The 12,186-nt window shown below is 32.3% G+C and overlaps 1 protein-coding gene across 1 annotated transcript in view; it reads right to left on the bottom strand.

Annotated features, from left to right (window-relative positions):
- The window catches only part of LOC118199365 (uncharacterized), a 39,024-nt gene extending 27,452 nt beyond the window's left edge, over window positions 1–11,572 (bottom strand). Inside the window, exons 1-2 of the mRNA XM_085822957.1 lie at window positions 11,300–11,572; window positions 5,282–5,488 (exon numbers count right to left, since the gene is read on the bottom strand). Of these exons, the coding sequence (XP_085679083.1) occupies window positions 5,282–5,488; window positions 11,300–11,425 (333 nt within the window). The 5' untranslated portion in view covers window positions 11,426–11,572. The remainder of the gene's footprint in view (window positions 1–5,281; window positions 5,489–11,299) is intronic.
- Window positions 11,573–12,186: the final 614 nt, after the last annotated feature.

Genomic DNA, 12,186 nt, shown 5'->3' with positions numbered 1-12,186 from the left:
AAAATAATGAAATGCTAATAAAAAACTATCAGAAGTGTAGTTAATAGGATTTTAATCTCCCACTTTAAGGATTAATTTGATACTAAGTTTTTACTGGATTTCTTTCAAAATTCCCTAATGAAATATCGTTGGAATACATTAAATCTGTATCCTAAAGTACTCGCTTTAAAGTGTGTAGCTTTCCTAGATAGATTGGAAATTTCTTCTTGAGTGTCCACAAAGAAATTACCCTAAAGGTCTTTAGTTTCAATATTAGCAAAAAATAAAGATAAGCTTTATACTTGGAACCTACTTATTGCAGACAAGGCTAGTAGTTCTTCAGCAGCTTTTCTGAATAACAGAGATTACGCTAAGCTGCAAGTACCACAAAATAAGAGCACCATATACACGTTGTATATGACGTTATTATTGATAACAAAAATACTCAAAAACAAAAACTTAACATAAGTGATAAAAAAATTCGTGTGTGTTCAGGCTGGTAGATTTTTTATATAAATTCCTCAAAAATTTTTAGCAGTAAGTTTTAAGAACTCTTTCATTATTTCATCTAACATCACTAGAAAGTTACTTTCTTCAATGACATTAAATAACGGATACTTAATTTCTCTTGTCCCTAAAGACGAAAGCCTACGAATTCATTCAACAAAAATTATCTGAAACAAAATAAGTAGCGTATTGGAAGAAATAAACATATGCATCTAACCTCTAAGATTTACCGAATAATCAAACTTAATGTAATGCTAATTTTAATACAGTAGTTTTCAAGATGTGATGTTTAAAACTACGTGCGAATTACAGAAATGTGCGAAGTGCTGTAGGGAAGATTAGCAGAATGATTAAGAAATCAGACTTGGTTTAAAATTTTCTCTTTGGTTACAGGGCAAACGCGTTCGAATCTTACGAAGCACATTTAGTTAAATTTCAGTTCAGATATTTTTCTTAAATGTTTTTTCAAAGTATTGAATGTAACTGTAACAGCTTACCTTTCTCAAAAGCGAATTAATAGAATAGTTTTAGAGTGGAAAGTAACCATTTTATTTCGTTATTACAACGATACCTAGCTATTTGTAATCTCTAATTATATATGCTGCAAAATAAAACTTTGATCTAACGTATTTTGCTATGAAAAAAATCCCTCCAACTCGACATCAGAAAGTGAATATGTGCTTAAAAACAGCATACATTCATTTCCCTATCAAAAAAATTTCTTTTACTTAGGATCTTCGGTCTACGCTCAAAACCGATAGGTGGCAGATGACGGGAAAACTAGTGTTTTGTGATGACAGCTGTATAAGTATTTTCCCACACCTGTCACTATACTAGTCTATGTTTACATGAATTAGTTGACATTGTTTTCAATATTATGATGTCTGCATACTGTAATCCATGGTTGGAGTTCCATATACACCGGTGTAAAGAAATTCGCTGGCACAGGTACGTAGACTAGACTGCTGCACAAAGTCCTTGCCCGTACTGGCAGAGAATGTTCATAATCTTGATTATACTGGCTTAGAGAGCCTTTTATTACAACAGTAACTAAAGTACAAGTACGCTTGTTGATTTGCATCGGAAAGGTGTAAGTTATACCTTAATGTGGAAGGACATTTGGTTAGATAATGCTGTAGCATTCCCGACTTTCTGCAGAAACATGTTTGTATGTTGACTTTTGTATGTACGGAACCTGCAAAACTTTCTGGAAATAATCCATGCCCCGTTATGTAATGAAGATTTATGGGTGGCAATTAGTGGAATTCCCGGGTGTCTTGTTCAGCATTAACGTCTCCCTGCCTTTTCCTGCAAGCTTAACGAAACATTACAAATCTCTAATGAGCTTATGAAAGTATCAGTAGAGTTTCTCCTATGTAGAAGAGCTGTAAATACTTTGCTACAATGTCAGTTTCCATTTCTAATTACTCCAATGTACGATTTGTTCTACTAGAGCTGAATGTTTATGAATATATCTCCGGAAGCTATGTTATATGTTGTTAATGATGGCAGATCTATCGGTTTGATTTTGGATGGTTTATTTATATTTGGGTTGCGGCAAATCATCCGGTGGCTATCTGCCTAAGAGAGCTTTCTGAGGAAAACTGGTTCTTATCCACGTTACATATGGGATAACAATTGCAGCCGGTCAGTTTGCCTAAATTCGAACTGCCAATTGTTCAACGACACTACTGCTTGGCCGCTGGTGAGCGAATTGGAATAGAATGCAGTACTGAGAGATTATCAGAGTAGCTACTGATGTTGCTCATAATTGTATCAGCAATGTATACTACGGCTTCGGTGATTGATGAGGCTTTTTTCTGAAAGATACTATTATGAGAGGTAACCTTTTCACTGGTCTTAGAATATCAAATTGGATAACGGGACAGAAACGACATAAAAAAAAAGATAATTATGTAAAAATGAATCCGAGAATTATTACAACTGTGTCACCAGTACAATGTAGATCAACTCTTGACTTACGTCCGACAATGCATAGAACTGAAACCAGCAGATAAACGCGAAAATAAACTTAAATAAGCAACGACGCATAATTAATAGGAAATTTTATTTAACTTATTTCTGGTCTACAAAAGTTGTCGATACTGTACTATATGCCTGCATTTTTCAGGGTAGCTGACATTAATTTAAGAATACTATCATTTACGTCTTCTTTGGAAATTGCGGGATAATTGATAGTGATTTTACTATTGCAAGGGAAAAAATGATGTTAAATATGATGTGGCCTCTTGAAATCTCAGATACTTTTAATGATATGAAGCTTAGAAGATAAACAATGAATTTGTATTGAGCCAATAATAAATAAAAGTACAGAAATCAATGAATTTGTATTGAGTCAATAATAAATAAAAGTCACAATGAGTTGGCTCGCAAAGAAACTTTGCAATTCGTAGGTATAATTCGCAATTTTTGTAAAGATGACCCCACTTTGGAACAATTACGCAGTGAAAATATTTTATATTCAACGAAAAGCAAAGAACAGGTTATTTCAGTTATAGAACAAGTGCGAAACAGTTTTCTCTAGGAAGATATATAAGCCAATTTGATACTTCCAGCAAGAAAATGTGTTTTCATCTCATTTTGGCTGCGGTAAATGTTTTTTCTAAATGTAAGAAGTATGTTTCTTAGGTTAGTTATTTCAATAAACTAAGTAAGAAATAGAATAACACTTCGAACATTTTTCACCGGCAATGCTTTAAAAAGAACAATGTAGTAAAAGATAGGAACACATTTAATTTAACGGTGGCCAATAAGTTAACTCTCGCACATGTACACTGCGGAAAAAAAAGGGGGGAGTTCTATATCTCCCGTTCTACTAGGACGATCGACAAAATTCAAATTGCGTTTTTCCCGTCTCGAAAGCGCGATTTAGGATGTGTATTAGATTGTACTAACATAAGTATTTTGACACCAAATTGGACATTTTCTGAAACAACATCTCAATTATTTTCCATACCTCGATTCTACGACTCAAATTATTAATAAATTTTGTAATTATATTAAATTTTGTAAGATTTGGTGCCAAATTTACGCAGAAATTCAAAAATTTATCTTGGCGCAATATTTTCAGTTTGCGTCAATAATAATTCACTTAACGAACTTCTAAATGTACGGCAACCAATTTTCCTTTCCCTTCTATTGTACCAGAACGGAAAAAAAGGCACCTCATTCCTACTTTTTCTATATTGTGACATGAGCGGGGGGGTAGAGTCCCATCGTTATTATTTTGAAATAATTTTAGCAAAGTGTCTAAACCCCATTTGACGTTTTATCGCTTTCAACAAATTTGCCAAATTTCAAAACGCGCCAATATATAAATTCACGCATATCTTCGGTAATTTTGAATAAAAAACTAATTTTTTGCAGGTACGCTTCGAAATATAAAAATTTTATGGATTATAATTCAATTAAAAAAATATAAAAATTATACAAATTTTAAAAATACAAATTTTACAAATAAATCATAGAAACGGGTGAATTTATTTGGAATGAACCTGAATTTCGAAATGTGAAAGGAAGAATTAAATACGATTAATAAAAAAGAGATTAATAAATATATACCCAACTCAATTAACATTGAGAAACTAAAATTTTGAGAGCTAATTTTTCAAAAACTACTCGTGTGATTTTTACAAAACTTGGTAGTTCGGCCTAATTTGAGTCATAGAATTGAAATATGGAAAACAATTGGTATGTCATTTCAGAAAATGTCCGATTTTGTGTCAAAATACCTATATTAGAACAATGTTTTGCACAGTGTACCTTTTCTGTAGAAAACTGTTTTGAGTGTGTTGCTCTGTAACAAAAATGTCTCAAATGTCTTTTCATGCCTTTTAAACGTAAATAGTCAGATTATTTGAATATAGTAAAACACACTAGGGCTATCTGCCTAAGAAAACGAATGCCTTTGTGGAGCAGTTAAGAGAAATTGGTTCATATTCATATTACACATAAGAAAAGCCACGAAAACCAATCAAGCAGCCGGCCCGTTCGCCTGAGATTGAACTCAGGTCGAATTCCAAATATTCTTTCTTAACCACGCAGCTGCTGGTGGAGCTAGGTAAACGAAAATAATCTTCATTATAAAAAAGTTCAGACATATTCTTGCGTCTCGGCAAGTACTAAATCAATAATTACTTTAACGTAATTATAGTCTCTTAATAACCCCCCCCCTAAAAACTGGGTTTTTATTAGAAATTAAATTAATGGAACTTTTTATTTTAGCACTGTCTCGATAACTCGATACTCGCATTACTCGTTATAAGTCACTTATCTAGCGATAAGTCAACTTTACAACAGGTTTACAACAGGATAAACAACGAGGTTTCACTGAATTTTTCTTTTTTTTTTTCTTTTTTTTTTTCTTTTTTTTTTTTTTTTGGACAAGCAGTTATCTATTTCGATGAATTAAAAATACCGCTACTTAAGTGGAATTTACTTCGAAATTTCTTTGGGGTTCAATTCTTTCCAAAACTTAAAGTTAAAATCCTAGACATTTAACAGTTTTTCAATAAATTATATTTCGAAAAAGAATAAACTACTCAATAGCAAATTGGAAGAGATACACGCTACGTTAAAATTTAATACAATTAATATCTTTAAGCCATCCGAATTTATTGTTTAAAAGAATGAAATAAAAGCGCATAATAGCAGTACTCTTAGTTCGCTTTTCTCAAATTCTGATTGATTAAAGGAAAACTAACTATTAAGCATAGCGTACTATAACTCTCAAATACATCTTAAATTTTGTATAAAATAGAAAATTAAAACCTACCTTGATCAAATGTTTGTCAATCTCCATTAAATAAGGCAAAACTGGATGTCCTTCTTTGTGAAGAAGTTCAAGCTTCTTTTTCGCAGTCATTAAGCAGAAGCCCTTACCGGGATTTGTCAAACATTGGGAAAAATTCTCATCTAGCATTGGCAGAACACTTTCAAACGACAAGTTGAGTTTGGGCTTGTAAGCCAGTTCATCTGTTGCCTAAAAGGAAAATGAAGGTAAAAAACATATGCCAATATCAAATTTAAAATCGAAAATTCTCTTTAAACTACGCTCTCACCGGAAAACTATGTATTTCAGGAAATTTATGTTATTTATTCTTGGCTCCCTAGATATGCACATGGAGTTTCGATAAAATCAGTCTCTAGCTTATTTTTTCTTAAATTTTAAAATAAAAATTTTAAACTATGAGCGGCCAGGGTTTTCGGTAAGAAAAAACAAATTTCCCAAAACTATTACAAGAACAAATTATTTTTTTGATTTTAATGTAAAAACTCTCCTGGTATTTCATACCTGGATTTATGTACTTTTGATATATTGCCTTAATTTCTTTGACATATTTTAATATGCACGTATATATTCGTTCTTACAGATGTCGCAAAAATATTCTAGACCGTATATATATACGGCCTTGCCTCTTAGAGGATTAAGTGAAATATTTAAATTTCATAAAGAATTTTATGGAAGTTTCTTAAATTTTGAAATTCGGTAAAAATTTATCGTACGGTACCCCTTGGCGAATCGTTTCTTTTTTGACACCAAGATCGGCGCCAGGAAGGCCAATTTCAAGATGGCCGCTACACAAAACCAAAATAAGAAGTCAAAGACTTACAAAGTCGGTGTCCATGTACACATCAACCTATTTTCACTTGAAAAAAATCAGAGAATTGCGCACTGCGTTAACTTTTTCCATGTACACATCGATCTATTTTCACTTAAAAATCAGGAAGTTAAAACAAAAATTAAAACTGTCACGGTAACCAGTAGTTTTGCTATTACAAACATTTGGCGAACAACCAATAATACCCTTGGCGATTTTTTCAGAAAAAAAAAAAAAAAAAAAAAAAAAACAAGGGATACCGTAGAACAGGGTTTTTTAACACGTTGAGCTTGGCAGTGAACTTTCCGTGTGGCCGGCGTAGGTCCCTGGGGACCAGCACTGGAATTTTTGTTTGGCTGGCGTCTGTCCGCAAGACCGACAGTATTAAAGTTAAAAAATAAATATAGTCTCAATGAAATGTGATCAAATTTAGTTTTAATGAAATGCATTGAAACATTCTAAACAAAAATACGGCTTAGTTTTACGGCTTAGCTCGCTGCCGGCTGAACGAAAAGGACAGCAAAAGCAGCGCCGCGCTCAACGTGTTAAACTGGGGGTCGCGGGACCAGCACCGGCGGGTGGCCAAAAATTTTAACAGTTTCGATATTTCTTTAACTTATTTTACAATTATCAAATATTTTTACACAATGTATCTGAAAATATATAAAGACAATACAGACAAAGAAAAAACGAAAAAGTTCGTTTTCCTTGCTTTTCACGTTACGCTGTCATTTCGTCTGTTACTTATTTAAAATTTTCACATTGTTCTACGTCTTAAAATTATAATTTAAAGTTAATAACCTAAAACTGCAGTAGTATATTACAGTACAAGTGAAAAAATTGATAGTTTCACCCACGCGTGTGTCGGATTTGCGCAATGCTTATGGAGTCGAGAAAATTTTTGTAAATATTATGGGGTCCTGGGGGTTGCGAAAAAATCTGTGATAAAAAGGGGTCGCCACTGAAAAAAGGTTTAAGAAACCCTGCCGTAGAATAAAGATTAGCCTTGAAAATGCTTTCCCTTTAATGATGAATTTAGCCTATGGCAGCCCTGTAACAATTTCCTGCAATTTTAGTCGCATCTGTAATTTAATTTAAAATTCGTTTAATATATGTTTTAAAACAAACGTTTAATTTTTCAAATAGATGAGCAGAGGTGATAATGATCTGAAACTGAAATTAACCAATTAAAAAGTATTATGAAATCTGCTCTTAAGTTTAATCAATTCCTTCAGATATTGAATTTCAACAGATTTTCCATTAAATGAAGAAAAAAGAAATAAAATTTTCAGGAAATACAGATTTCCGAAACACAACTTCGGTTATACTTTCGGCAAAAAATACTGCACAACTTTGTTTGATGTTAAAAACATTAAGATTGCCTTTCATTTTGTGAAATAATTTTGGGCATGCTTTTCCGTATTTTTTAATCGTTACTAGAATTATACAAAACAAAATAATTATGGGGGAAACTAGAAATTTATCTTAAAAGAGACGTAGAGGTCCAGTATTTTCTTAAGAAATTCTTATGGAATTTATGTCCAGTATTTTTTTAAGGAAATCTTAAAAAATTTTTCTGATATTTATAAACACTGAGATTGAAAAAATTTCGTCCTCAGATGAAAATCACCTCTGTTCACCCAGTTAAAAAATTAAAGGTTTATTTTAAAAACACATATTAAAACTAATTTTCAACCAATTTATAAAAAGTTCGGCAGAATTTTAAAGCATGCTATTTCGCTTTACTGGCAGTAAAAATTTGCCAGCATAATAGCGGTATGGTGGATGAGATAATATTAGTAGTTCGATTCGGAATAGAGTCCCTGCCAACAAGTTAGCTGTATGATACTTTTCGTGTCTCCCCCCCCCCCCAACGTAAAATTAAACTACAAACCAGTTGCTTTAGAAACTCCACCAGGAAGGTAGCCCTTCTATTAGGCAAAAACACCACTTTCGCGTGCTTACCATAAAATTGTTTTCATTTATAAAATTTCAGAGTTCAGATCCCCTCCAAAATAGTGTTATACTTAATTAATACTCGATATTTCACATCGGGTACTGACGCGAGCTTTTCGTCAAGAATATATACTTTCTCGTACTACTGAATATTAGATTACTCAGATATGAAACATGCCAATCAACATGTAAAATTAAATTTTAGCGTAAAGATTTCTATATCTTGCAGCTTTAGTACTTTAACGTTAGTTATAAGTCATAAGAAATTAAAAGAAAAAACTATGTAATATTTTGATTTAAAGTATCAGCAAAAGCAAATTATTTCAGTTTTATTGCAAAGCAAGTTTTTAATATGTACTTTTAAGTAAACTGTAATAATTTGTAGTAAATTATATGTACGTTAAAATATTTTCTTTAAAAGTTCTCATAGCGTGAATTAAGACTTGTGATCTGTTGCTTTCATCATATCGCCTAGCTGTCAATACGGACAATCGTAGGATTATTTTTGAAGATAGAGTTAGACTCGGCAAATTTCAAATTCTTTAAAGAACCATTTTGATACAAGTATTAGGAGATCAAATTACTGCTCAACAGGAACGGATCCGGTTGTTCTTCACGGCGTGGCCCCTCGTGCGGAAGTGCCGGAACTTTTTTATGTATTCGGTGCAGTTCACAACGACGAAATTAATCATACCGTATAAAGCGATAAAGGTGCCAGCATTCTTGTGGAGTTCTGTTCATTTCATCAAAAACGCAACGGACATTCATGTGAAAGTTATTAACGTGACTTTAATTTAATACATACTTGCCGAGTTGTTTAAGGGTGCTCGCATCGTTACGAAACCGTTGCGGAGGTCAGTTATGAAAATTCTCCACTTTAATTAAATGAAGGAAAAGATATCAGCAGTTATTAATTTGTAACTATCTAAGAACGACGGGGTTAAGATGGTGATTTTAATAAGTTTGCAATTAGTTCCTTTGGATTTTTATGGTAGGGTCTCTAAATCTTTATCTTTCAATGAACTTGTCTTTCATTTATTAATTAATTTATATGCATCTTGCAACTGTAGTTAATGTTTCATCTGTTTTAAAACCATCGACATCCGATGACAAAGCAAACCCATGGCTATCAGCATTTTGAAAAATTTCCCCCGATAGCCACATCCGCCCTTGTTACTCAGTCATTTTACCTGAAACTATGTGTATGTGTTCTGTGTAAAGTAAGTAAATTTGCAACAAACTTAAGATTATTTCAAAATATTCATAAGTAAATCTGAGAAGAATGTGCTAGTTATTCTTCGAAAGTAAAGTATTTAGGGGGTTATTTCATCGAGAAGTACGTACGGGTAGACAATAAAAAGCAGGTAAAAATTCATGTGAAAAATGTGCTTTCTTAAAAGAAATGGTGAAGATGGTCTTAACAATAAAACAGAGGAGTGTTAACTGCCCCATATTGAAAAATGTCGATGTGTATGTATTTTCCGTCAATTTTTGATAAGCAAAAATTGTTGCCAAATAGTGTGATTTTAAACCAGTAATGTATAAAGACGTCGCAACTCAATCCTAAGATCTTACGCAACTCCGATTATTCCTCGACAGGCCAGTTTATTTACGCAACAAATTAACTGTGAAAGCTGTTTACCCTCTCATTTTTAAAACCTTTCATTTACAGAACAGCATGCATTGAAATATGTTCAGAGTTACAAGATTCTGGCATTAAAAAATCTGATGTGGACACCCCATAACTTTCTTGTATGGCATTTTAATTTATGATCATTTTTTGCTGCATTTCATGTAGACTTATTTCCCCCGAATTTCATTACAGATATATTCCTCGTTCAATCAATTCAGTTCTCACTTTGCGGCAAGGAAAACATACATAAAAACTCAAAACATCTCCATTATAAATTGTAAAATGCAGAGAAACGTAAAACACCAAATAGAGTTAAAAACCGTTAAAAAACAATTTTTACAATTAAAATTAGAGTTTAAATGAATTAAAATCAGGTAGAAAGATTTTTCAGAACATAAATTCTGTCCCACTCGGCAAAAAAACACTAAAAGTTGGTGCAGAAACTGACTTAATTCACTAAGCTACCAAGTTTCAAATGTAAATAAATGGCGGCGTCGTTTGGCTCAGTGGAACTTAAACAACTTTTAAATTGTTGATAATTCTCAACAGTTGCATGCAGATTAACTAAAGGCACAAAAACCTTAACTGGAACATAAAAGCAATGCAATTCAATCACTTTTAAAGCAAAAATTACTCAATTTATTAATATATAAGAATAAAAAAACTTAGTTCACCGAGCCGGGTAACCGCGAGGGTATGTATATATATATATATTTATCTACTTTCGGTACGGCTGATTAGAACTAAAAAGGGAAGGGCACATCTACAATAGCAGTACCATATGCAAAATTTCAACGTTCGGAGGCTACTCATTTTTGAGTTATGCAGACGTCACGAAAAATCTCTTCTTAATCCATTTTACGATCCGTTTTGGAAAAAAAAAAAAAAAAAAAAAAAGAGTTCTTTATTCTGTCCTTACGTACAAATGTAACGCAAAAATATCGTTCAAATGGAATCGATAGCGGTCAAAATGGATATTTTTGTTGAAATAAGATACCCGAAATTTTTCGTGATTAAAATACTTCCTTTACTTCGTGTAAGGAAGTTAAAAAGGGGTGGATCATTCTGACCTATATTCCATTTTAGTTGATAATAACTTAAATACGGCAAAAATTTATGATAAGCGAATATCCGCTAGACAGTGTGATTTACGACAAACAGCATTAACCTACGTCTGTTGATTATATAAAACTAATTAAAATGTGATCTTTTCCTTCATTCATCTCCCGAAATGATTTTGTAAAACTTTGGCGGGATTTCTGTGAACTTTCATATTCGATGGAAAAGTACTAAATACCAAAATATTTTACTGAACTATTTCGTAAGTTGAATAAAGATGATTTCACCTTACAGGTGAATATGTTTCACAGATTCTAAAACATACCAGAGCTATCATCATTTAGCTGTAGTATACGCCACTTATGAGCTATCATTTCATAAATTAAAACTTTAGTTATTCGTAAACAAAATTAAATACTCTTACTTTAGTCTTACTGGTTTTATAGGGGCAATATATAAAACAGTTTCCGTAGGTCTAATTTTTGTATACAGAAATTTTTGCAAGTTCTTTTAATATTGAAATAATCTTAAAATCTTTACTTACTTGTCCCGCTATTATCGACACAGGTCTCCTTACAAATAGATCGGCTATCATGAAACTAGCAGCGGTAATCAACAAAGTCAGGAAAACATATTTTGTCAGTCTGATGACTTTCCAACTTCTCAACATTTCTAAGTGTACTTACAAGAAACTCAAATCTATTCACATCCAAAATAATATATTTTAATAATTCCAAAATTGATGGAATGTAGTTAATACTTTAACAATTGTCACCATCGAGAAGACGCATGCTCACAATGAACAAATTTTGTACAAAACGAATTCACGAATAGCTTCTACGAATTATCGCGTAGGGAAAATTAGCATATGATAGATCGTCACAGATATCTTCTTAGACACTGTACTTGTAAAATGGAATTAAAATTACAGATTTCTTTTATTAGAAATCTGTGTGCATTAAAAATATAACAATATTTCTGAAAGTAATAATAATGGCTTTTACAGTCAATCTGATATTTTAAATGTTCTAAATATTTTAAAAAGAAATTTCAGAATCTGTTACACAGATTATTCAGCTTAAACAACTATCGTATATGTCCGTGTATAAATCGAGAAATTTTAGCAAATTTTCTGCCACGGAATACTGGCAGTTGATTTATATAAGAGTTCAAAATGATTTACAAACACTTCGATGACAGATATTATATCAAATGTTGAACATTTAAAAAACATAGTATTATTATTTAATCCTAGTACACATTAGTTACAAATCTGAATATCTGAATTTGCTAGAAAATTCGCTGTCTTCTGACTGCGAATTTCGAAATGCTTCTGATGCGCATGGATTACATCAAGAATTGATGGTTCGATTGTTTTTATGCGTCTGTGAAATATAAATTCCGAGCGTATGTGGGACTGAAATACTTCTG

Source organism: Stegodyphus dumicola, chromosome 8 (genome assembly GCF_044657685.1).
Source record: "Stegodyphus dumicola isolate Sdum_Otavi_A_Nest chromosome 8, ASM4465768v1".
Taxonomy (NCBI): domain Eukaryota; kingdom Metazoa; phylum Arthropoda; class Arachnida; order Araneae; family Eresidae; genus Stegodyphus; species Stegodyphus dumicola.
This window is presented reverse-complemented; position numbering and strand designations above follow the sequence as displayed.